The 27,515-nt window shown below is 42.0% G+C and overlaps 1 protein-coding gene and 1 long non-coding RNA gene across 5 annotated transcripts in view; one reads left to right on the top strand and one right to left on the bottom strand.

The window, feature by feature from the left end:
* Positions 1-16,608: 16,608 nt before the first annotated feature.
* LOC110350051 (uncharacterized) lies at positions 16,609-19,219 on the bottom strand. Its single transcript, XR_002396348.2, has 2 exons — positions 19,035-19,219; positions 16,609-17,409 (listed from the first exon to the last, which is right to left on the bottom strand). It is a non-coding gene; the product is annotated as an uncharacterized LOC110350051 (long non-coding RNA).
* Positions 19,217-27,515, top strand: part of Msra (methionine sulfoxide reductase A) — a 368,989-nt gene continuing 360,690 nt past the window's right edge. For 2 of the 4 annotated variants that reach the window (XM_087216696.1, XM_087216702.1), the window contains exon 1: positions 19,217-19,390. In XM_087216696.1, the coding sequence (XP_087072822.1) occupies positions 19,255-19,390 (136 nt within the window). In that variant the 5' untranslated portion in view covers positions 19,217-19,254. The remainder of the gene's footprint in view (positions 19,391-27,515) is intronic. The other 2 variants (XM_087216699.1, XM_087216697.1) reach the window with 2 other exon arrangements.

The following is a 27,515-nucleotide window of genomic DNA, read 5'->3' as shown; positions in this document are numbered from 1 at the left end:
GTCCAGGGGCAGGAGATACTGCCTTTCACTGTTCTCCATTTCTCGTTTGGATTTTGGCTACCACGTGTCCATAAGAAACTAAATGTGAAGTTACATAATTATAGTTTTTTCTTTGTTCTCAAATGGCATTGTCATGCTGTCTACCATCTACAGTTGTATGTTAGGCATTTAGGCACCTGTTTTCTAAGCTAATAGACTGAGAGAATTAAATTACTAATATCCATGACCAACAGCACCTCTTTAAAAAAAGCTATTTGGCTTCTTCTAAAAGGTGCATGTTTACCATATGGGCTGTTTTTCTTTTAATTTTATCAAAAATAAACACGGAGTTGAAAAGACAACCTCCTTTCAAATACATGAGCACCAACAACGCAGCCAGCTCCAGACTACTTGCTGTGTACTTTGTGTCTGAATAAAGACTTCTTGAAGTACAGATATTTCACCTGTAATTCTTTGCCCTTATCTAAAAATCACCTACCTTGTTCCAGAAGGAAGTCAGATTGGTTTGATAGGCTGTGGTCTTCAAAACACTATATTTGCTGTGGTCACACTGTGATTTTATAGGTATTTCCATAAAGCAACAAAAATACATTTCTAAGATGAGCTGTTTCTTCCTAATAGAAGAGGACTACTACATTTTCTTAAATGCCATATTGGAAATATTTCTGTTCCATAACTGTCCTGGTAAATATGACCCTCTGGCTTCCACTTTTGGACACATTTTTAAGTGCAGCATGCTGTTGTGAAATACCAATGAATGGACTTCACTGAAATATGTAAACCTACACAGAGAAAATGCTAAAATTCACTGAGGCAAAAGACAAGTAAGTGGAGAGAAACCTCCCATTCATGGATAGGGAGACGAAACATGTCTGTTTTCTCCATGTTGTGAAAGGTATATAAAAATAATTCCAATCAAAACTTCAAAGGATTTTTGGGGAAAATTGACAAAATTCATTTAAATAATCTAACAAGAAGAACGAACAGAGAGAAGAACCAAAACAGTTTTGAAACAGAGTTAAAAAAACAAAGAAATGCTTATCTCTTTAGATGCCAAACATTTCATAGGAAGTCCCTGGTCTTGTTTGGCAAATTGTTTTCTCCTTTTCTTCCTTCCTTTCCTTCCCCTCCTTCCCTCCTCTCCCTCTCTCCCTCCTTCCTTCCTCCTCCCTTTCTTTTCTTTTTTTCCTTGTGGTACTATGGATTTAACTTAGGGCTCTCTCACTGAACTACATCCCAAGCCCTTTTTAAATTTTTTATTTTGAGACACGGTCTTGCTAAGTTGCCCAGGCTGGGCTTGAACTTGGAATTTTCCTGCCTCAGCTTCCCAGACTGCTGATATTATAGGTATGGATCACAGCATCCAGCATTATTTGGGACATTTCTTTTTTTTCCCCAGTGCCAGGAATCGAACTCAGGACCTTGCACTTGCAAGGCAGGTGTGGCTCCACTGAGCTAAATCCCCCAGCCTATTTGGGACATTTCTATTTTTTGTTTATCCTAACACCTAGGATTAGGGAAAAACAACGATGAATGTTTGAGCAGTAATGTAGTGAATGCTGACTTCTCATTATATGACTTCTTGTTAGGCTGAGATTTTTTTCTCACAAATATCAGACTCACTCCAACACCATTCCTCTGTGGACATCATTCTACCCTTTAAAATAGCCTCTGCTGAGGCCCTAAAAGTGACACGGAGTTTTTAATCTTAGTAGAGGGGCCCAGTAGCTTTCCATTCGTGGATTCCTTATAATTCTAGGATGTTTAGACTGGTTCCAAGAGCAGATGGATAGGGTCAGCATTTAAATGACAGAAAAATAAGTGTATTATTGATACCTCGAGTAACAGACAGATTCAATGAATCACTAGTGCAGCTTCCCCAAGGATCCTTCATCATTCCTGGCCTCTCATTTTCATATTAACTGGAATGAATTTCTTCTAAAATATAATAAGATGGAAGATGAGAGGGTAAACATTGACTTATTGATGGAAAGGGAAACAACCCCTCCCCCTCCCACAAGAATTAGGTAGTCTTTTAATTTAAAACTTCCAGCTGACGAATAATGCTGGTGTTTCCCAAGGGTGACTTTGATTGGAGTTTCTGCCCAGGCTGAGTGAGCCAGCAAAGGCACAGGCACGTTGTTCATGACGCCGCGCCTGCAGGCTCCTTAGTCCCTGCCCACCTGTCATCCCTTGTGGTGGCTTGGGTCAGGGCTTAGTGCTCCAGTTCAGGCTGAAGATAGATGACACAGCACCACAACCTCAGCTGTAAGATGTTCATGCAGTTAGATGCACTGTTGATGGAAGTCCTTATTTTTAGAACTATTTATAGCATCTTCGTAACACCAGATCTGCACCTTCTCTGAGCTCCCCATGGGCCCCACACCAGGAACCCATTGCTGGGTGCTGCAGAAAATGTTGGGCTGAATCCTTCCTGTCCATCCTGCCTGGTGGTCTCAGTAGACTTAGGTGTATGTAAGAATGGACATTAATTCTCTCACCATTTATTTAACCATCTGTTTCAAGTGTGGATGTTGTAACATCTTAGTCAAAATCATCTCTTCCTTTCCCATAGCATTGATCCTGAGCAGTTCCAGATTGATTTACATCTTCTGCTCTGATCTCCCACGGTGTTTCAGACCTGTGCATCCGGCTGCCTGTGGGCCATTAATATCCCATGGGGACACTGATGTGAACACTTCCCATATAAAACTTATCCTGCTCCCTGCTCCCTAAGCTGCACCCAGCCCTGAAAGTCACCTGGAGAACTTCAGTGAAATCCTTCCCATTCTAGGTTTATAAACTGGAAATCTGGGAGGCACCCCCCCCCCCCCCCGCTCTCTCAATGAATCCCAGGGCCTTACGTATGCTCTGCAAGTACACTACCACTAAGCTACACTCCTAGCCCTATACATAATCTCTTCTATCCAAGTCACTAAGACCTGTTTACTCTTCCTGCATGATATTGCTCAAATTCCATCGCTGCTGCTTCTGTATGTTTATTGCCACTAGCTTCTTCTGGAAACTCCGGCCTGAGGTATATTTACAGCCACCATTCAGGTTCTTTGTTGTGAGTTCTTTCAATCTAATATCAATCCTGCTTCCTAGACATTCTTCTTAAAATGCAGATGAGTATATCATTGTCCTATTTAAAATCCTCCAGTGGCCCTATTGTCAGGGGAGCAAAAAGTCTCATCCCCTGGGTGTGGCATCTTTCTGTTCTCCCCAGGTAGGTGCTGTTGCCCACCTCTGCAGTTGTAGCTGTCACCATTTTCCATTGCCATCATCCTCTCTGGACGTCCTGAATTACCTGCAGGTCACCAAGTGCACCTCGATGTCTTATACCTGGCACGTGTCCCCATTAAATGAAATGTTGTGCCCTTGTTTTATCCTGTGAAATCTTATCTGCTTCCACATGAAGCTCAAATTTCTCAGCCTCTCAGGAAGAATGACCTGACAGAGTGAGCTCTTCCCTCTCTTGCCCAGTAACACTTGGTAGTTCAGGAGAATGGGTACGGTCCAAGTGGGCACATGTGCAGCCTGGTGGGCAGGCTCTGGATTCTCTTTGCTGTCCTCCCTCCTCCAAGAGCTGGGGTGGAGGTGGCATTTGGCCAAGTTGGATTTGTACCAGCCTCAAGACCCTGGCTCCCCAGTTAGGACCCAACTGAGAGTCACATGACTTTGAGGTTGTGCATGGCACAAAGATACAAATCTTGGATTTTGTAGACCGAGAGACATCAACTTGCGCAATATACTTGCAGCTCCATCATCTCGTGTGCTGATTCTAAAAAGAATTTCAATTTTATTTTTGGCTGTGTTGTCTATTCTAGGAGGACTAGTAGCCCTTCTCTGCTCAGTCTGGGGTAAAGGAAACCATGTCTACTCTATCACTTATCCTGATGCACTATGGTTTTGCCTGTATTCCAAGGGAACACAAGCTCTCTCATACTAGTTTTTATAGCTTCAAAGGCTGGGCATACTCCTGGCACATGAAAGGATGCTTAATAAGCCTTGCCTGAATATATAAATGTAATAACTTCATGTTTTCTGTAGTCCCATCATCCAAGGACTGTACTATATTGCTCTTGATATTAAAGTGGCCCTGCAGCTAGAATCACAATTTCTCTTAGATTTTTAAATATCTACCTATTACCTGGGGGGGAGAGGTACCTGTTCATCATAAGACATCTTGTAAAAGACAAGGTGACAAAATGACACAACCTGCTGTGTTTTGGACATGTCTGGTAATTCAGTAATGGGCCACCAGTGAATGTTGTAGTTGCAAGTGAGAGCCACCAGATGGCTGAAGGAAATGAATTTATTCCCAATTGAGATTTTTAGTTTAGAAATCTGGTATGGAAAAAAAAGCAGTAATTGGAGAGGAATCAAAAGGCTGTCTGTAGTGAACCCCAAATCACTAACAAAAGCCCTGCAGTATCTCCTGACATCAGCAATGGGTTTGTAGACCTTTTGCAGATTTCATGGTGGAAACACAGAATTGTGTTATCCTTCTGCCTGCCAGGATAGACATGTTTTAAGAATTACACAATAATTACTGAAATGCAATTCAGTTCCACAAATATTTATTGAGTGCTTGAGTCTCCATTAAACCTTATGAGCAGCTTATCAAAGTGTATGTCACACGAAGCCAGGTTTACCAGATGTGAAAAATGCATGGTAGACTCAAAGTCAGTATGGATTTCTTTTTCCTTTGTGTACCTTAGCACTGTTCACCATTTCAAGATGTGCTGGTGGAAAAATAGTTGTGACCTTGAAATTTTCTACATCCTATCTACAGGATAATGGGTAAAACACAAAACAAAAGCAAAAAATTAAAGAGCTGTGGTATTTATAAATTAGGATGCATTTTATATGTTATTTGTATACCAGAACCAGAGTTGAAATTATTAAAGAGTTAATGTGGTGATTTAAAAATAAATCAATATAGACAAAGACCCAGGAAGATCCACACTACTGGTGGAATACATTCAAGTGGCTCTTTTCTACTCTGGATGCTGGGATTTTGTGAAGTTTTGGGAATAAGCCCATGTTTCTTTATTACTTTGGGATGTAAGGAATGAAATACACACCTAGTTAGAGACAATCCCTTTAATTTATTTGACAAATATATTATGGGACAAGGAATGGTGAAGGTGACAGAACTCAGAGAGAGCCATAAATTAGTGATATTAATTTCTAATTCCATTAACCTCGAAACAGTAAACTTTGTTAACTTGTTTTGGAAATTTAAAAAATTAGGTCAGTCTGTAATGCCTACTTTTAAACATATATAGTAAAATTGTTCTTTAGAACTATTCAACATCAGATTATTTTTAAAATTCTGAATAAAAGTTGAAGTCGGTATAAAGGAATTCAGAAAAGATTCCCTCATACTGCCAAAGGCATAACACATTTTATAATTATTAGTTAGCAATTTAAAAATATTTATTTGCTGAAGATAATTTCTCATTCAAATAAAGAAACCCCCTATAATAGAGAAACAGCTGATATTTAAGCATAAACTAAAATTAGACATTAGCTATTTAAAGCATTAATTTCTTCTGAAGATGTGAGAAGAAAGTTTTTTTTTGATTAAGCAGAAATTTTATTATTCTCTTCAGGACATGAATAAAGGGTAGGAGATAAAAATGTAGATTAACAAGGTAATCCAGTATTTGTAATTAAAAGGAATAACATCGAACTTTTAAAAATAGTTTGCTTACTTTAAAAAAATTAATCTATAATTCATCTTTTATAAAATAAAATGCTTCCTGATTATAAAAGTGATGCTTGTTCACTCTAGAAAAGTTTACAATAGAACAGTGCAATGGAAAAATAGTAATTAGAGTCCCATCAGAGAGAGATAACCACTGCTGGTCTTTTGGGTCCTTTTTCTCTCATCCTCTCCCATGAATCTGTTATGATGTATGTACCTGGACGCTGAGGGGATCTCACCTGCTCTCTGCAGTTGGCCAGGAGGACCCAAGGCTGGGGAGAGAGCCATCAAGTGCTTCACAGTCAGAAAGGGCCTACACCAGGAGGCTAAGGCAGAAAGACCACAAATTTAACTCAGCCAGGGTTATTGAGTGACTTAGTGAGACCTCAAAATAAAAAGTAAAAAAAAGGGCTGAAAATGTACCCCAGTGCAAAGGCCATGAGTTCAAGATCCCATACAGGGCATGGGAGGAAGGCCTTCAAACAGCTGAGTTGCAACTGCTCATTCAGAGTTTGTCAAGAAGAGGCCGGGGATTTAGCTCAGTGGTTCCACTGCCTGCCTCACAAGCACAAGGTCCCGAGTTCGATCCCTGGTACCAAAAAAAAAAAAAAAAGAAAAGAAAGAAAAAAGAAGTGGCCGAACCTCCCCAGTGGCCCTGAGAAAGCGGTCTTTTGGGGGAGGCCCTATGATGCCCCCACCTCCAAAGCTGAAGAGACCAGATTTGCCCAAGGCTGGGGCAGCTCTGCCTGAGGGGAATTGCCATACGTGTACTCCCAGCAGGGGGAAAGAGGCAGGAAGACGGTGAGGTGGAGGGGGCACCATCCCACTGTCGGGTTTGGGGAGCCCTGGGTCTGCTGCTCCTGGATGAATGACACCTTAGAAGGATGCTCAGCTGGGCTCATCTTGGCCTTGAAGCTCATGAGCTCCGGGTTCCTAGGGACAGCAGTTGTGGCAGTCCCAGGGGATTTTCTGGCAGCAGAAGTTACCATGCCTGCGAGAGGCTTTGTTGGAGCGATCAGCCCGGCGCCTGCAGGTGACATTGCCACTGGTTTCTGTGCCCACGGTCAAGAACTGGGACATCCTTTTCCTCATTCTTCCCAGTCTCCAGTGCTAAAAGTGTCGGCCCCGGAAAAGGGAGAAGGAGGAAGAACAAGCGGGCCCCCTTGCTCTCCATGCTTGTTGGAAGGAAGTTGGCTCTGGGTTGAGCTGGCAGAGGGAAAGCAGGGAACAGTACCATAGTGATGAATGAAGTCCCTAAGTATGGAGAAAACTGGCTGGGTTTCAATACCTGGAGATGGACAGAAAGCTCAGGAAACCCCTGGGCATCTGAAGGGTGGTAGCAGAGACCTGACCTACGACAGCATAAAGCAGTTTGTGTCCTCTCTCTTCCTCTTCAAACTCGCTCAAAGAATGACATTATTTTCATAATCAACAAGAAAAGAAAGTTTGTTAGCTGTGTTTATTACATGTTCTGAGTGCAGCCTATTTAATAAGCAATTCACTAAACAGCTTATTATCTCTTTCTGAATAGAAAAAGCATGCTCATTGTAAAAGAAGAAAGGAAGGAAGTGAAAACTACCTATAGCTCTACCCCTAGAGAGAACCACGGTTAATATTACCTTGGATATATTCTTCTGGGCTTTTAAACATTCTTTCTTTTATTCACATGGGCGCACACACACATGCACTTGTGCACACTTAATAAGCCTAAAATAACTGTGTTTTGCTAAAGTAACACTTTGAAGGAAAAAAAGGACTGTATACGTACTTTGTGGACAAAGTTAACAGTTATTTTCATGCAGGTAGTCCACTGAATTATCAGTGATAACTAATTCTCAAATAAACAAGTTACCAGATAATTAACCTTTAACAGAACCAATATAAAGCAGCTTTAAGTGAGATAATACCTTATCAGTCATGATTTCACTCATTCAACACCCAGCTTCCCGAGAGTCTCCCATGTGCCTGGAGGTGTTATTTTGTGCACCAAGACAAAGACAGCCTTGTTTATTAAACCAGAGTGACTTTGCAATACCGTCTTTAGACCCTGGGTGAGCTTGATGAACTCTCTGCTAACTGATAGGGCTGCCAAATGTCCTCTGAACTCAAAAAGTTGGTGACTCAGTGAATTTAGAGAATGTGTATTTCTCCTTCTTGTCTCTCAACTTCACAGATGAGGCAAATGAAGACACAATACATGACTTGTCAAAGGTCACAGAACTGGTTAATTGCAAACCTGACTCCAATCCAGGTCCCATCTCATGTACTCATTCACTTGCCATTTGTTTATGTAGCCTACAAATGGTTATTGGGTCCCTAGTCCCTACTGAGGTAGGCCAGTCTCTGGGCTTGTCACGCCTTTATACTAAAGCTGATAATAATAGTCACAGCTACTGTAGGTGCTAGGCAGTCTACAAGATACCTTCACTTGGCGCATCTTGTTTCATGAGCATACATTTTTAGTAAGTAAAGAAGAAACAGATAGTCTTGACAAGTTACAGTTGTATACAAATACATTCTACCTGTAGCCTTTGGGGGGGACTTGGTGTTGTGTGTGTGTGTGTGCGTGTGTGTGTGTGTGCATGTGTGATAGAGTTAAATCTGCTTACTAATTTGAGGGTACTTAGATAACAAATAAGAGAACAGAGTCCTATTTTCCTGGCGTGCACACAGCATCCTGAAGAAGTAATGGGAAGACTTTAGGGAGGTGTGTGACTGGCTCAGGAGGTGCTGTGATTCGTTCTTGCAGTCATTCAGCAGTGTTAACTGGATGTCTGCCGCAATCTGACACTGAGGAGGGTCTTGGGACACAATGATAAGCAAAATAAGGACACGATCCCTGCTTTCAGAAAGCTTACTCTCTGGTGGAGGAGACAGATTTCAAAAGATCATACAAATGTATGTGTATTATAAACACAGCTAATATGTTTAAAATTTGCTCTTATTTTAATCACCAGTTTAACAAAATATGTGCCAAAGTTACAGGTATCAATTATGCATATAGGTTTCAAATATTCTTGTCCATAGAAGCATGAAAAATTAAGAATTGAATGTAAAATAAAATTATTAAGTGATGAGAGTATTTTTTGAAGGCTTCCTATGTGTTAGGAACTATTCTAGGCACTTTCCTGTATTAACACAGTAGGCAAGGAAATGAAAAAACCTATATGGAGTATGTACTGCTGCCTACAGGCCTAAGTCTGTGCTGTCCCCAGCACTGCCCTTGAGCTGTTCTCCGCCTGGTTCCAACCCCTCCCAAGGCCCTCAGCAGGAGATTCAGAGACAAAGTGCCTGATGCTCCCTGTAGCAGAGGCTGATTAAGGCCAGGGGAGCCCTGAGCCAATAGGCGACAGTGTCAGATGTTCAGATGGTGGCAGAGTGTGGCATCTGTGGTGGCAGTGAAGGGGGAACATCGGTGTCCCTGCCAGGGAGAAAGGGCCGAGCTGTCTCTCACTGGACACATCTGAGGGGCCTGGGCTTGGGGAAGTGTGACTTATATACGTGAAAGTCTCCCTCACATTCTCATACAGGGTCTTGTGTGTTGCCTGGTTTCCAAATACAGTATTCAGGTCATCCCTGCCTGTGTTGCCTTCTGACCACTACTGCCACTCAAAATTTCAAGATTCGCCTGTGGGGTTTTCATCTTCTATTTTTCAGCCATATGTGGCCTTATATGCCTCACTCTCTCTTGTAGTTTTTGATCTGATTCAGTAATATGCTTGGTTCAGGAAGGGGAAATCCTAAAAATAACAGCTGAATCTGACATACAATAAACCCATGTATGTTTGAAGAAAAAAAATGTTTTTAAGTTCAAGTTGTAAGTCCTGCAGGTGATAGATTATTGCAGAAAAGTTTTTAAATTTTCTAGGTTCTGGAATCTAGATTTTGAAAGCTCATAAGATTCTATCAGGAGGGCCAGGGATTTAGCTCAGTGGTTTCACCACCTGCTGCGGAAGCTCAAGGACCTGAGTTTGATCTCCGGTACCAAAAAAAAAAAAGATTCTATCAGGAGCTATTAAGCACACAGTTCTCCCTTCAGATCCATGGGTTCAACCAACCTCAGACTGGAAATATTTGGAAAAAATGTGTTTGCGCTGAACATGAACAGGATATTTTGGTCATTCCCTAAACAATACAGTATAACAACTATTTACATGGGATTTACATTGTGTTAGGATAATAGATAATCTAGAGGTGATTTAAAAGCATACAGCTGGATGTATGCAGGTTATCTGTAAACACTGCCATTTCCTATAAGGGACTTGAGCACTCATGAATCTTTATATCTGAGGGGTCCTGGAACTGTATCTATTACCTCTTTAGATGGTTTCTGGTATGTTCCAAATCTCTTTATCTTCAGCAAAGATAGCTTTAGATAAATTAATACAGAAGTGAGTTTTTGTTTCCAGTGTACTAGCTTGTCATAAGCACTTTTCTCATAGCTGAGACACAATACCTGACACCTACCACTTAAAAGAGGAAAGGCTTATTTTGGCTCACAGTTTGTAAAGGTTTCAGTCCATAGTTGTGTGGCTCCAAGGAAGGGAGGAGCAGGAAATAGATAAACCCTTCCAGGCCACACCCCCAGGGACCACCTCTTCTGACCCGATCCCATCTCCTAACAGCAAGTCAGCTATAACCTCATTAGCGGACCAATCCACTGAGGAATGCCATGTTCCCATGATCCAATCACCACCCTCCCCCAACCCCACCTATGAGTGTGCGAGGCCTTGGGGACGTCTTGATATAAACCCCAACAAAGCACCAGTGAGTAAGCAGTTGAGAACCATATTCTTCTCTGGGGGATTTGTCAAGGGCTAGGAGAGAGGATATGGCTTCAGCTGGAAAGGTGATTCTCAAAGTTTGCTACCTGGACCAGCAGCAACAGCATCACTGGAAATCTGGAAGAGAGGTGTCTTGGGCCTCACCCAATCACTGAGTCAGAAGTCTGGGCTGAGATTGCCCTGCAATCTGTGTCCTCACAAGCCCTCCACGTGATTCTGATAGGTGTTGGAAATAGAGAATCATTGAGTTACTCAAACCTCAAGCAGCTTCAACAAAATAAAAACTCATTTCTCACTAATTACCTAGTCCACTTGGGCTGCTATAACAGAAGGTCATAGAAGAAATTTATTTCTTACAGTTTTAGAGGCTGTAAAGCCCCAAATCAAGGAGATGACAGATTTGGTGTCTGCTGAGAGCTCGCTTCCTGGATTATAAATGGCTGCCCCCTTGGTCTGACTTTCCATGGTGGAAGGAATGGGAGAGATGAGATCTCTGTGGGCTCTTCTATAAGAGCATTAATTCCATTCATAAGGGCTCCACTTTCATGACCTACACCTTTCAATATCTACACTCCTAATGCCATCTGATTGAGGGTTAAGATTTAAACATATGAGCTTTGGGCTCACAAACATTCAATCTATGGCACCAATGCATTAGTCCACACATCAGCAGTCTAGGCAGCTCCATGATGGGGACCCTCTGTCTATCCAGTCACTCTGCTATCTTCAAAATGTGGGTCCCATCCCATAGTCTGCAGTTGTTACTGAGTTGGGGCTCTCATAAATATGTCAGCCAATGGACAGGAGAAGGGTCAGGGGAGTGTGCTTCCTTGGTTGTGACCCAGGAATCACCCACAGTACTACTGTTCCCATCCAGGGACTGTCACCTTGCCACATGGCCCAGTTACAATCTGGCGGTTCTACTACCAACCAAAGAAAGGACCAATGGGTGCTGGGAGACTGCTGGTCATTTCTTAGGAGAGACCTTGAGCTGGAACCTTTTGCCTAAATCATACCATCTGTTTTCCATTCAGATGCAAATTTCTAAGTCAGTATTTAAGGGCTGAAGAATTTATTAAAGTGAGATTTAGTCAATTTGTTTTTCTGTAAAGGAATGATCTTGAACTTGGGAATCAGGAAAATCTGAATTTGAATCCAGGTTCTCTTTAATAGCTGTTTGCCCAGGCACCTCTCTGTGCCTAAGTTTCCTCATCTATAAAACTGTAAGAATGGGTCCCAGTGAAGGTTAGAAATAATTAACGTAAATTGAATAGGTACTCAACAATTAGCAATGGTGGTTATTCTTATTTCTGTTTCTTATTTTGCCAAGTAAGAGTGACTTCTTCATGTCTTCCAGTATAAAATAATCTATGCAATTAATTAAGATGTTTTAGACAGCTTTGCATCTTCTACAGAAGGGCCATACATAAAGCCACTTGGGTTTAAGTATTTAAATATAAAACATCACAGAGAGCTTATTCATTCGCTTATGAGGGTGTCTCTATACCTAGTTAAGTAAAAAGGCCAAAAGGGCCTGAACTCCATTTCAGGGAATCCCTGCAGTACTCATGGTTTAACAGAGAAAAGAAATACCAGCTCAGTGCTTCCTAGAGGGGCAGAAATGTCTACCCTTTCACATACGTCAAAAAAGTCAATCTTTTCTCATGGTTGGTTTTTGAATTCCTCTTCTTTGCCTTTGGCGCCCTTTTTTATTTTTTCAGTCCTGGAGTATGACCCTCCATGTCCCTGACCTGTGAGCCCCGAGACTGGGGCCCTGGTTTTGTGGTTCTGCACCCTGCAGCTCCTTGTCCGGGACTCTGCTCTAGTGAGAGCCCTGGGGCCACCTGGCATGGTTCTATGGCTGGCTGGTCCCTCCTGCACTGTGGCCTTTGGAGAAGGCCTCACCCTTCCATGTGTGTGATCCCATTGGTACCTGGCATGTGGCATGAGTACAGTGGTTCCCTACTGAGAAAATGATCTCAACAGAATCTATATGTAAGGGCAATTAACGCATTAAAGTAACACAGCAAAAATTGTTTAACATTGTGACTGAGAAGCAAGTATGTTTTCATTAGTTCAGCTAAATGTTATATTCCTACTTTATATAACAATCGATGTCCCAATTCTTACAAATGAAAATGTCTTCATGTACTATTTGACTTGGAGGAACATGGTTTTCTTCCCTAGTGTTTTTATTTTATTCTATGAAACAAATAAATTGGCACTGAATGTTCTAAGTACATAGAAATGTTTCAGTGTCTGACAAGGTTCATCTGATCAGTGATGCATACAATTTAGCATTATGAGAGAGATTAGCAATTGAGGTATCTCTTTTCTTGCTCTTGGTCTTCCTTTTAAGAATGGAGAAAAAACGCTCGACCTTGCCAAGTAAGAGTGACTTCTTCGTGTCTTCCAGTATAAAATAAAGACCCCTTGCTGACTGCTGTCTTTTGGGATTAACTTCAGGGCTGTTCCTACCCTTCTGTCTTTTCGAAGATGGCCTCTGGGGCCTAGGAGGAGCTCCAGATCTTAGGGCTCCCACTGAGGTGCCTCAGCTTGGCTCTGAGATATCTTCATTGATGTGGCCTGAATTCTTGGCCACCAGGCTCCTACTCAGTCCCTGGGTCATCATGTTGGCTTCTGCTGTTGAAGACTGGGGTCTTTGATGCTTCATCTGGTCACATGGTCTTAGGACTGTGTCTCGCACTGCTTCTCAGCCTTTTGGCTATGATGAAGTGTAGGACTGAGCCTCTTGGCCCCAACTCCAGCTTTATGGGGGACATTGGTTCTCTCATTTCTTCCATGTCTCCACGGCCTGGGGGTACTCTCCTGCCTTCTCCACACTGGTCATATAGGGTCCTGTGCGGCTGCACTCACGTCTGCTGGCCTTGACCTGGACCTTAGCCATTGTGCCTTCACCCTACCTCCTACAGCTCACATGCCACCCTCTGTGTTCTGACAACTGCAAGACTGTGGAAAGGCACATAATCTCTCTAGACTGTGCCTTTTGAACTTTCATTTATTTCTTTCTTTACCAGAAGTTACATTAAAAAATATGTAGTACTCTCTGTCATTTTAAAAGACGTATTGTTCCAACTCACTAGGCTGATTTCATTATAAATCCATGTGTTGCTCTCTGCTATGGACTGAGTATTTGTGTCACCCAAACCCAAATTTCTATCATGAAGTGCTAACCCCCAGAGTGATGGTACTGGGGGTGGGCCTTTGGGAAGTAACTAGGTCATAAGGGTGGAGCTTCTATGAGTGGGATTTGTGTCCCTACAAGAAGAGACCCAAGAGAGATGATCTCTTGCTGTGCCATGTGAGGATACAGTGAGAAGATGGCCCTCTGTGAACACGGAAGCAGCTGCCCACAAGACAGCAAATCTGCAGGTGCTTTGATCTTGGCCTTTCAGCTTCCAGAGCTGTGAGAAATAAATTTCTGCTGCTTAAGCCACCCAGTCTGTGGTATTTTATTATAGCAGCCTGAACCAACTAAGACATTGCCCTGGGATAGACTCAAAGGAAGTACAGCTCTACCTCCCAAGTCTTCAGATTCTTCCCTAGTCCATGTAGATGTTCCTGAGTCCATCCTCAGGGTTACCCAAGGGGCAGAGGAGGGACGAGGACGTTTGGTCTCCCCTCTCATCCCTAAATCATGCCCTTTACATTTCTACTCTAGGGTTTACTCTAAGGCCAGTTCCTTTTTTTCCCTTAAATTCTTTTATTGGTACATTTTAGGTATACAATACATTTACATTCATCACTGGGTACTTGTACCTATACACGATGTATCTTGGTTCTTATTTTTTCCCCATTTCCTGTCTTCTCTTCACCCCTCCACCCTTCCCTATTTACACAGACTTTGTTTCCATTTTTTCCTTTTCTTATAATTTTTCCTTTCCCTTTTTTCCTTTCCATACCCCTCCCACTTTCCCTACCCCTTTGGACCTTTTCTTCCTATTTCACATTATCAATTATTCATTTTAATTCTTATTTACACTTTCAGTTTCTCACATCAGAGAAACTATTTGGTATTTACACACGTGTGTCCTATTTATTTCACTTAAGAGTATGGCCTCAATATGCACCCATTTAGCTATAAATGTCTCTAGTTTCTCGTTCTTTATGGCTGAGTAGTACTCCACATCTTCTTTATCCAGTCTCCAGTTGATGGGTACTTGGGCTGTTTCCAAGCTTTCACTATTACAAACTGTGCCACTATAAACACGGGTGCACATATATTAAGGCCAATTCCTTATACTTCTTATTTTTGTAGCTCTAGGGGTTGAACTCAGGGCCTCCTACATACTAGGCAAGCACTAAGATACATTCCCAGCCCATTTAATTTTTGAATTTTAAAACAGTCTCACTAGGTTGCCCAGGCTGGGTTTAAAGTTGTGATTTTTTTGCCTTAGTCTCCCAGGCAGCTGGGATTACAGGGGTACAACACTGTTCTCAGCTGTACTTTGGTTTTAATTATGTAAAATCAGTTGTGAGGGTTCCAAGAAAGCTCTTTGAACTCCAATAGGAATATTATCTTATCTATTAAAAAAAGTTTAAAAAAACCCAACAAATAACTGTGTTTCTGTGGGTCAGGAATTTGGGAGCAGCTTAGCTGGGTGGACCTGGCTCAGGTCTCTCAGGAGGTTGCAGACAATGTTATCGGTTTGTCTAGGGCTGGAGGGTCTGTTTGCAAGATTTCTCACTCACCTGGTTGTTGGCAGAAGCCCTCAATTGCTTACCACATGGGCTTCTCCATAGGGCTAGATCTTCATGATGTGACAACTCAGGGAGAGTGACCCAAGAGCAAGTGAGAAGGAGCTGTGCTGCCTTTTATGACCACCTCAGAGGGTACACACCCCCACACCCCATACCCCACACCCCACACCCCATCACTTCTTTCTACCCATGAGGAACAAGCAGAGTCCAACTAAAATGCAAGAGGAGAGGAATCAGGCTTCACCTTTGGAAGGGAGTGTCAGGAAATTCAAGGACATATTTTAAACCTTCACAGTAACTAGTATATTTTTTCAGATAACTAATAACACAAGGCATTATATGCTATGTACCACCTGAGTGGGTGCTGCAGACCAACCCAAGAAGGATGAAGAACCAGTTTTCTTTTTTTTTTTTTTTGGTACCAGGGATCAAACTCGGGTCCTTGCGCTTGCGAGGCAGGCGGCAGAACCACTGAGCTACATCCCTGGCCCCTAGAACCAGTTTTCTTATGCAATCAGGAAGGTTGTACAGAGATGTGTCTAAGTGTATTTCTTGTTACTACCATGAAATACCTGACACAGGTGCTACTTATGAAGAGGATGTTTCATTCAGTCCACAGTTTTAGAGATTCAAAGTCCACATGTGCAGCCAGGGTCTAGGGAGAGGGCTGCCCTTGCACATCATCTCCTGGCACAGCTAGCAGCAATGACATCTTCAGCCAAGAGCAGAAGCAGGGGCTGGCCTTTGGAGGGCAAAGCCCAACTGACCCAAATTTATTCTTTTAGGCCTCATTTCTAGGTGGGTTACTGTCTCCCAGTAGTGGCACCCTGGGCAGCAAGTCTTGTAGCACATAATGCTTGGCAAAGACCCAGTTAGACCATCTCTACATCATAGCAATCTGAGTCTTGAACTGAACGGCAAAGAATGGTAAGTCTAGAAAACTAGAGAGAACCAGGGAAGCACTCCAGTTAACAAAAACAGTGTAAGGTCAGGGAAGGCAATCTCTGAAATTTTCTCTTGCAACACTTGATTAGATTAGACTCTCTCATCCTCACTCTTTTTCCAAATTGGTTTTTATAATTCTACTTTGCCATCATACATTAGAAGTTTGGGTGGAGAGGGGAATACTTCCTAGGCAACAGGATCAGAATAGTTGTATCTATGGAACTGCACATCTCCAGATTTGCGGACTTTGAGCAGGAAACAATTGCTTGGAACTTTGTCCCCTGCCCCCCCCGCCCCCCCGGGAAGAGAGTGTGTTCTATGTTGTAAGAGGATACATAGATGTTGGGTGGCCAAATAAGTGGACTGTGACAGAATTGCCCACCAACGTACATTCTCACAGTAGTAGGGGACTTAAGAAACAGAATCAATAGAAAATATATGTGTAATTATGCAAGGGGATTTATTAGTTAGGCTTCATGATCAGAGGTGGGAGAGTCCACAGTGGATGTCTGTGGAATTCAAGGTGGAAGAATCCACAATGGCTGTCAGGATGGTGTGGACCTGGAGCATCCAGGAGCTGCTCAACTCAAGAAGATGGAGGCCCCGGAAGAGGGATCAAGATGCAGCAGTGGTCCAGTAGTCACCAGTGCAAGTCTGTGTTGGAGGGCTGAAGATACTGGAGACCGATGTCCAAAGGAGATGGTAAAGACTGGGGCTCTTCAGAAATGGGCACACTTACTCCTCCTTTCTTTTTTATTTCCCATCCCTGCTACAAGCCTGTTGGTTGTGGCACCCATGTCAGGGGTGAGTCTTCCCCTTTGAGGGTACTGGCCCGCATGTCAGTCTTCCACAGACACCCCAGAACTGTGCTTTACTAGCCTGTTAGCCATTTATTAATTCACTTAAGCAGATGTATCATGATGAATGGTTGCATGCATCTTCTTCATTACCAGAACTTCCAAACTGCCCACTGCTAATTGGAGCTCTGGTTGCTCAGCTGCAGAACTTCATTGTTTAGCTTTCTAACAGATGTTGGTTACGTCTCTAACTAGGTAAGAGTCAAAATGACACGTGCCACCTTTGGGCCACTCTTAAATAAAACATGGAGATGTGACCTCTTTTCTCTCTGCCTTTTTACTGGGCTAAGATACAGATGAAATGGCAGGTGCTAGAGTGCCCCAAGGATCCAGGACAGAGATCATGAATGATGGTAGAGTTCTCCTTGTCCTCGACTTTCTGCCTCTGAATCATTAAATGAGAGAAAAACAAAACAAAAGTAACAGCAGAGTCCACAAGAAAAGCACACACACTTCAGTATTTCACCGTACTAATAAATGCCTGAAAACTAATGGCCACCACTTTGAGCACCTCTTGTAATTGTAGAGGTCAAAGGTACCTTGTATTAATCTCATGATGTCTCAATAAATTTAGTATTAAAACATATGTACAAATTTTTCTTTTCCTGGTGTATACTTTTTTTTGGCAGATTCTATACAAAGTTTTTCATTTCCTGATGTATACTTCTTTGGGCAGACTCTATACCAATTTTTCTTTTCCTGATGTATACATGTTTTTGGTGGAGTCTGTATATTGTTTTAGATAAGGTATCTTTGGGTCTCTGCCTGAATCTGTATTCAATCTAGAACCTAAGGCTAGTTTTGGATTAGAACTTTGAAGTACTTCTGAATAAGGCAGAGTCATTCTTGAAGAAATGGAAAGGTTTTGCTAATTCAATTCAGGGACTTTGTGCAATTAAATCCAACATATAAACACGGAACACTTAATGTGACAGAATGATTTTTTTTTTTCCCAAAATGCTTGGCAGTGACCAGGTCATCCCAAGCCCAGAAGAGACACTGTGTTTTCAGGAAAGGGCTTGTAGAATCTGCCCTGTATAATCTCATAGCAAAAAAAAAAAAAAAAAAAAAAAAAAAATCAAAAGTAAAAGCTGAGGCACAACGTGACCCAGGGGAAATTGACATTACAAAGTAAACGGATTGATCTGTTTAATGTTGTATGTCTGGCAACATTCTATACAGTAAGCTAATCCTCTTATATTACAGCCCCACATGAACACAGGTGCTAACTTAACCTATGTGGCTGGTTGGATCAAAGCTTCTGGTTTCTGTGGGCAGTAATCTGAAGTTCCTTCCTCATGAGACTGTCCGCCCACTTTGGCAGGTTATTTGTGTAAAACCAGAATTTCACAAGTGGAACTCCCAAATTGTTCATCTGGCTCCAGCCACCTTATATTTAGGTTGAAAATTTGTCACAAGACCAGATGTTAACTCCTGTGGTTTCAAAAACCAGAAGGATCTAACAGCACCATTAGCTTCACCTAGAGTGTATTATGAGTGTTTGCAAGCTTGGTATTTCTACTTTATGGCCTGCAAAATGGGGATTGAGAATACATTTATAAGCTGGGAATGAAGATACACACAAGCAATCGTAGTACTCGGAGGATGGCAAGTTCCAGGCCAGCTGGGGGGGGGGGGGGTGTCTGGGGATGAGCTCAGTGCGAAGGCCCTGAAAAATGCATGTATTATATATATGCATAATATATACATAAAATTATACACACAAAAACGAGTAGTTAAGTTGAATACATCATTCTTATTCTGCACTTTTAAACTGTGCTTCGTTTTCACTTTGGATCAAAAGGACGCTGTTATGTTATGTTATCAAAAGGACACTACAATGGCTGGAATGCAAATGGACACACATTCTTAGTTGTCCGGGAGGTAGATCCTCTTATATCTTACTGGGCATAATGAACAGCCGCTAAGGAGGTGGCCACCGGGAGAAACTAATCCAAGTGTAGCACCCGCTAAGCGTGACCATATTTTGGCCCCTGTCGCTTTACGTACTTCGTGCGTTCTCTACCTGAGAACTTTGTCCCACAGCTGAGGCAGAACTGGTGGTGTCGCGCTGGCCTGAGCACCCTGGGGCTAAGAACACGCCCTCGCTGACAGCCGGCCGGCGTCCAGGCTTAGGCAACCTCGGCCGGGGCGCCCGCCCGCCTGGAGCCAGCCTCCTCGCCCTCGGCCCCGCCGTCCCACCCGGACGCTCCTCGGCCGGCGCCCGCCTATGCTCTCGGCTGTCACGAGGGCTCGCCAGCTCCTGCACAGCCTCTTTCCCGGCTCAAGGATGGGCGACTCCGCCTCCACGCTCTTCGGCCCTCAGGGGGCCCTGCCCGGGCGGAAGGAGGCGATTCCCGTAGCGGGTAAGGACCGACAAGCGCCGGGAGTTCGGGCGTCACCGTGGTTGCGCATGCGTGCCGGGGCTAGCGTTGCAGGTCCTTCATTGTCGCCGGCCTCCGGTGGGGCCTAGATCTGGCCTGCGCAGGCGCGCCTCCGTGGGGCGCTGGGTCTGGATTTGCGCACGCGTGACGCCCCCCGGGGATTCTGCTGTCGTGTGCTGCAGCCTTAGCTCCATTTTTCTTGTTTTGTTTTGTTTACCTTTTCGCTTAGTAAGGCAGAACTGAGTTCTATGAAAGAATCTGGTGTGTCCGTTTAACTCTCCTGGAGTGCAGTACCTTGGCTCCGAGATCTGGGCAGAAAGGCGTGGAGGAGGGACGCCCTCCTCTGCCTTGGGTGTGCCGGGCAGCCTGGGGCGCTGCTTCCTCTTCTCTTTGCTGTCGCCCTGGATCTCCTGCAGCGATAATGTTGCGTGTTGTCCCGAGAAGAGCTGGAATGAGACCTAACGGTGCAAACTTCAGTTTTGAAATTGGATCTCAGGCCAGTAGTCTGGCTGATTAACTCCAATTTTCCTAGGGCTGCCGGGCAGTAATGCCTTCAGGAGAAGCTGCCCCTGGCCCTTCTGCTCCTCTGGCTGTTTGGTTGTCAGTTATTTAGGAGGTGTCATTTTAGAGCTGTACTTTTCAAACATTCCAGTCATTCTCATACTAATACTTAAATACAATAAAAAGGAAATACTAGGAAAATGATCACATACTCGAATGCTCACTAATGTTGACTAGCAGTAACATTTTTAAAAGTTTACTTTGAATTTCTGTCATGTAGACATGGCTCCACAAGTACCAGTGTTACTGTATATACCGAGCTTGTGGTCTCACAGAATCAAGGACTGAAGTCTCCAACCAAAAGGAGAAAATTAGGAGAGTTTTTGATGGAAATAAGGAGAATAGCTGTGGAATTTACAGGAGGGGTCCCAAGTGAGTGGCTGCATGGCCCCTCAATCCAGAGCTAGTTATAGATAAACAAAGCGCAGGAATTGCTCAGTTGTTTAGTGGCTACTTAATCACAGGTGGCTCTGTGGATTTAAAATGACCAATTGAAACTCAGGCTAACCTAGTTCTTCACTATGTAGGGTTTAAAGGAAACTGAGGTTTCAGAAAAAAAAAAAACCCTGGTTGTCTGTATTCTAAATTCTTCAGAACTCAGGAGCTTAGTAGGTAGATGGGCTGCATTCCATTTTGCCAGAGGAAGTTCATCCTTGGTGCAGACTTCTAGTTCATTGTCTAGTCTTATATTAATTCTTATCAATATGGCTGGTTATGTAACAGGCCCTTCCCCCGAGCTAAATGCCTTACTCATAAGCTGATTACATAAACTGTTTTCTACACCGGGAGCATACTTTGAGTAGTACAAGTTGAACATCCCTAATCTGAAAATCTGAAATCTGAAATGCTCCAAAATCCAAAACTTTGAGCACCACACTACACCGTAAAGAAGAAATTCCAAATTGGATGTGTCACAGTCAAAACTCAGGTGTGCTAACAATATTGTATATAGCAACCTGCAAGATGTATATGAAATAAGTGAGTTTGATGGTTAGACTTGGGTTCAATGTCCAAGACATCTCATTCTGTTTATGCCGATATGCCCAAATCTGACAAAATCTAAAATCTAAAGGAGCCCTAGTTCAGGCATTTCTGATGAAGAGTACTCAGCCTATATTACCTCATCGTGGTGCTCTGCCCTTATTCTGCAGCACAGGCATCGCTTTGTGGTAATGGGGGGTAGGGTGGGGATAGGGATGGGTTAGGTAGAGTTTGCACTCTTAGATACTAAGTTGGATACTTTTATGGAGCCCAGCACCTTGTCTTATTTAAGACAAGCCTTCTGGGTTCTAATGGTTGCTGTAGTTCATCAGTAACTGCTATAGAGCTGTTGGAGTATTAATGGTGTTTAATCTTTTACATATGACACAATGCCAAAGAAATCTTGCATTCTATTTTTTCCTAAAAGTTCTATTTTTTTTTATCCTTAAAGAATTATTGAGTATAATAGGAGGTCATTTTGGGGGTCATATTGACATAGGACAAATATAACTCCAGGTCTGTTAGATATCAAATGTGTCCAGTTCATGGTCCCACAACATCAAGGAATGAAGTCAGGAACCAAAGGAAGAAGTTAGGAGAGTTTTATTGGAAATAAGGCGAGAATAGCTCCTGGATTTCGGTGGTCACTGAGGCCCTTTGTCAGGGGTAATTTATATAGCAAAGTCACAATGTGACTTTGTGTACAACTTGTGGGTACAACTTGTGCCAAACTACAACCTATAGGATTACAAGTAGAGCCACTTATTTAACATTGAGCCAATATAGAAATGAGTCACATAGCAAGGTACATGAGAAAAACAAAGGCATTTTTGGGAAGGGATGGGTCCAGATGCTTTGGTCATCCACCTATCTGCATTTATTGGACCAGGTGATGCTAATTACAATATAATCTCAAGTTACTGTTTGTCTTTTAGGGAGACATGTAGGCCTGGCTATTTCATCTCTATCTTGAAGCCTGGCTTTTTTTCAGATTTGCCTCGAGCCACTGCTTTTTGTGCTGACTTCCTTGAGGTCCCAGTCACTCTCTGACTGTACGTTAATTCCTATGTAATTTAGCTGCCTGTAATAGTATCATTAATACATGGTGTGAGATTAGAAAAGGTAGAAGTCTTTGGGATTTGAGGTGGTTTGGAAATTGTGTGTCTTCTTTTAACCTAATTCGCTGCTTCTATTTCCTGTGGCACCCCGCCCCCCCAAGATTTCATCCAGTCATCCTCAGCCCTAGAAGTTTATTTATTTTTTACTGCAATTCAGAGATTGAGTGCTGAGAAAAAAAATCCAGATTATTTAAAAGAATATAAACTATATAACTGGTTTATCTAAACTATAAACATATCTTTAGAAGCCAGTATTTATAAATGGATGTTAAAAGCAATGAATGCTGATCTTCTTCAGCTTAGTCTAATCCTTCTCTTTACCTTCTGAAGTATCCAGGCACCAAAGAAAGAATGAATCCAACAATTCTTCAACAGATCTCCAAAGTAGTTCGTGATCAAGGTGAGCTAAAATTTAGTTTAGCTGGGCCAGGGATTTAGCTCAGTGGTTCGGCCACCTGCCTCTCAAGCTCAAGGACCTGAGTTCGATTCCCGGTACCAAAAAAAAAAAAACCCCACAAAATTTAGTTTAGCTTTATCTTGAGCAGTGTCTTCCCAGTATATAAATGAGACTTTTGATAATTTATATACTTCCCGGTATATAAATTTCTCAGTATATGAGACTTTTGATAAAAGATTAACAGCTTTTGTATGATAGAGACAACAATTTCTTTTTCATATTCATACAAAACCTGTAATTGCAAAACTTCAGGCTCTTCCATCTTTTCATAGAGCTGTGCTTGTTTTTGAGTAGGGCCAAGTCTACAATGCATATATCCCCCTTGTTCAACTGTGTTAACTTTTGCCCAGGAAATATCTACACTAAGTCAGTAAGCCAGCAAAACCAGGAAGACGCTGGAAGACCTGTGTCCTGAAAGACCATCTTAAGTCAGGTCAAGTTTCAGGCTCCTTTTGTCCTTTAGGAAAGGTAGAAAAAATAGGGACTTAGGTTAGGAAACAATTGATGACTATACACTTCCAGGTGTCTCTCCAGTGGTCTGGAACAGGATGTTGCAAACCTGGTGACTGGTAATCTGTTGATCTGGCACATAGTCACAAGGTCAGGATGCCCTTGCAAATCATGAAAGTGTCTTAATTATTCTTCCCTTGGTGTCATCAGCCATGAAAAGGGGAGGAGTGAGATTTAGGGAAGTTTTGGATAAATCACCCTTGTACTGCTAGTTTCTATAAGTGATTAATGAAGGGTCTGTGCTCAAAGAGGCGCTAGCTTTTTCTAGTAAAGGATAGAAGTGTGGCTAAATACAAGACAGGTGTTGTGGTTTATATCAAGATGTGCTCGTAGGTGGGGCATCTGGGAGGGGATTGGCTCATGGGAGTGTGATGTTCATGAGTTAGGGTTTTTCCACTGATGAGTTTATAGCTAAATGTGATGTAAGGAGGAGATGGGTCACTGGGGGTGTGGCCTGGAGGGGTCTCTCTCCTTCTGTCCTCCCTCGGTCACTCTATGCTTCCTGCTGCCCTGCCATGAGCAGCTCTCCTCCACCATGCCCCTCTGCCCACTATGAAGTGAAACCTCTACAAACTATAAGCAAAACTCCTTTAACCACTTGACAGTTTACTGAGTGTCACTGGGGCAGTGTGTTTGCTTGCATATTGATGATGATGATGATCATGATGCCAAACATTACTCTTCAGCCCTTCTTGCCCTCCTTATTTACAAAAGCTTTGTTTCTTTTTTTTTTTTTTTTTTGGTACTGGGGATCAAACTCGGGACCTTGCACTTGCAAGGCAGGTGCCAGAACCACTGAGCTAAATCCCCAGCCCACAAAAGCTTTGTTTCTATTTTATCTTTCTAACCAGTAGATTCTTGTATTGAATACATTTGATAAAATTGTCATTTTAAAATATTTCCTGTCATTTTATAAAAATGAATGAAGAAACTGCAGTTTTGGTCACCCTGTGTTTAAGTAATTGGAGCAGTAAGTGGTTAGGTTGCGGGTGTTGATCTTGGATCTCAGCAGTGAGGAAGTGACTAGACAGTGGAGAGGTGGGGCTGTTCTCTCTGAACCATGAAGATGGCTGCAACCAAAACCCACCCATCAGAGGTATGATCTACAGCAGAGCTGCTAGAAGACTAATAATATACTGCTGTGAGGCCTCCGGAACTCGTGATTTGTAAAGTCAACTAAAAGCAAGTTATCAAAAACAAGTGAAGTTAGAGGGGGTTTTCAGCCACACATAAACATTATCTCTCTACTGGGTTTTGGTGACTACTCTTGAAAATTATGGACTTCATGTTATTTTGAATGTTGAATTCGTCTCTACTCCAATTTCCATCCTGAAAGCTCCTCAGGTCTGTTTATCTTCAGTCTGTGTCTGCTGTTTGCACTGGACTCTCTCAAAGCTCTGTGCCTAAAGTATCACCTTTTTGGAAGATAGGGCCTGCCTGTTTGGTGACACTGTTCAACCTGGTATCAGGTATGCACTGTTCACAAATGCCTTTGGTGCTAAGGGTCATCATCTTAGCTTTAATCTTTGCTTCTTTGTACTGTATTCTTAAGGAAACTTCCAGATTTCTGTCAACAGCAACCCAGTAATAGATTTTTTTTTTTTTTGGTACTGGGGATCGAGCTCAGGTCCTTGTGCTTGCACAGCAGGCAGCGAAACCACTGAGCTAAATCCCCAGCCCTAGCCCAGTAATAGATTTAAACCTTCAAATTTTAAACATCTGATTTCTCACATGCTACCTAAAAGGGATCAAAACGTGACTAGAGTGACTTTGGTGACTGGTTAAAGCTGACCCTGGGCCGGACTGCCTCACGTGCAGCCTGCTGTGTTCAGGATTGGGTGACTTCTGGACAACACTGGCTGGTGGATGGGGTGCACGGCAGACAGAGTGCCTGGCCTCCTCATGAAGGTCATCTCATTCTGCTCCAGTGCCTGGTTAGCACAAGGAATATTCAGAGAACTTTGGGATGGAGGGCAAGGGGGAATTCATGCTTGTTGAATGGAATTGGTGGGCAGTTGGATAGATGGGCAAGAGGTGGAAGGCTCATAATTGAAATCTCAGAATACCTCCTATGATGTTAAAATATGAGTTCATTATAAAGAGAATTGATCTAATTTCCAGTGAATTCATTAGTGTGAAAACCCAGCTTTTATTTTGTATGGAACTTCTTTCCCTCCCTCCCTCCCTCCCTCCCTTCCTCCCTCCCTTCCTCCCTTCCTCCCTTCCTCCCTCCCTCTCTCTCTCTCTCTCTTTCTCTCTGTCTCTTTTTCTCTCTTTCTCTCTTTCTTTCTTTCTTGCATAGTGGAAATGTTGCTAATCTGTTTTTTTGATCAGGTGTTTAGGATTTGAAACTGTCACATAGAATAACTTTGATAGGTACTATTCAATCTCTGCTTTCTCACTTTTACATTCTTTGATAGAATTCATTATATATAAATATTTTTTGTTATGATGCTTTTTCTTGAGGAAGGAGGGAAACAGATGAAGAATACCTGTTGGTTATCTTATAAGAAGTTTAAATATAAATAGAAAAATAATGAAATAATATATTAATAGATTGTTGAAAATAATTGTATTGCAACAACAAAAATGTATAAACAATGAACAGGTATAATGAAGAAAGTACAAATACACAAAGGAGACCTAGAAACAGAAAATTTATGGAATCATAAGATATTATTTACCCAACTCTTTGAAAATAAGTTTAAAAATTTGTTTTGTTTTGAGGTTTTTGGTGGAGACAGGGTCTTGCTTTGTAGTTCAGGCTATCCTTGAGCTCACTGTGTAGCCTAGGCTGGCCTTGAACTCACGGCAATCCTCTTGCCTCAGCCTCCTGAGTGCTGGGATTACAGGCATGCGCCACCATGCACGGCCTAAGTTTTAAAATTTGGATGGAATTTTTTTTTTTTCCTTTTATGGTGCTGGGGATTGAACTCAGGTGCTCATATATGTTTGGCACATGCTCTACCACTGAGCTACATCTCCAGCCCAGAATTGATAATTTTAAAGTAAATATAATTGGCCCAAAGTGACCCAGAAGCAGTAGAAAATCTAAACAGTTTGATTTTCATAGAAGAAATAACATTGTCACAGGCACCTCCTCCCAAAGCACCACGTGTAGACAGTTTGATATAGAACATCTACTGAATATTCAGAGATCAGATAATTCTAATACTATTTAAGCTGAAAGAAACATTCAGATTCTTAGTAAGAAGCAAGTCTAACCCTGAAACCAAATCTGATAAAGATTATACAAAAAGGAAAACTATAGACCAGTCTCACCTATGAATATTGATACAAAATGCAAAATAAATATGAGTAAACTGGGATTTAACACAGTATAAGGATCATGTGTTAATAGGAAGTCTATTATTATGGCTCATCTTTTAATTACTCTAAGGAGAAAAATGATATAGATATCCTTCCAGGTGCTGCAAAATTGACCAAATTTAACAACTATCCTAATAATAACATTAAACAGGGTAGGAATAGATGGCTACTTCCTTAATATGATAAAATAATACTGGTTTTAGCCCAAAGACCTACTTCCATCATAATTAAGAAACATTAGAGATTTTCACCATAGACGAATCAAGATAAGGATGTGGTCTTAGCCTAGTGCCTAGTACCACATGCTTTTAATGTCATCTTAGCTTTCATCCTGCCTTTTTGGAAAAAATCCTACTATTTTAAAACCCCTAAGTAAACTTCCACCTTTTGTTATGTGTGGTACAGTAGCAGCTTTATATTTTGCAAGAAGATAAGATTTAAACGTTTAAACTTTTTAATGTATAATTTATCCCAGGCTACCTAAATTGGATCAAAACAGAAAAGGCCTACGATGAGTGATTAGTTGTTATTTAACATTGTGTTGTTTGGTCAGAGGAGATAAGACAATTAGAAATGTACAAGAGAGAAAAAAGATCAGATATTCCTAAATATATATGGGAATATAGCATATGATAAATGTGATATCTCAAATCCATGGGGAAAAGATGGAATATTCAGTAAATGTTGTTGGGACCATGGAGTCATCATGTACTGCATACCTTAAGCCAAGTGAAATTCCAAATAGATATAAGGTGATGATAATAGCTCACAGTTCCTGAGTGTACTCTGTGCCAGGCACTTTAATAGTTACGTATGCTAACACATCTAATCTTCACCATAACCCGATGAGGCCAGTAACTGTTATTGTCCCCCATTTGCGGATGTAGAAACTAAGGCCCAGAGGGATTAGGTGACTTATCCAGGATCACAAAGGTAATAAGAAGTGGGGCTGGAATGTGTACCCCGGCAGCTTGGTTTTAGAGTTTCAGGGCATAATTACTTTTCCATTTAGTTAAATATAAAAAAAGGAAACTGTAATTTGAAAATCAGAAGATGTAAACAGTTGATAAGTTAGAAACTGCCATAGGAAAAGTCAAAAGACAGCTTGGGGTAATATATGCAGCACATGTCACAGTGAAGGGCTGAGCTC

The sequence above is a fragment of the Heterocephalus glaber genome, unplaced genomic scaffold (genome assembly GCF_053883595.1).
Source record: "Heterocephalus glaber isolate CG9 unplaced genomic scaffold, H.glaber_assembly_v1.0 deba00001460, whole genome shotgun sequence".
NCBI classification, from domain to species: domain Eukaryota; kingdom Metazoa; phylum Chordata; class Mammalia; order Rodentia; family Bathyergidae; genus Heterocephalus; species Heterocephalus glaber.
Note: the sequence above shows the minus strand (reverse complement) of the source record. Positions and strands in the feature narration are given on the sequence as shown.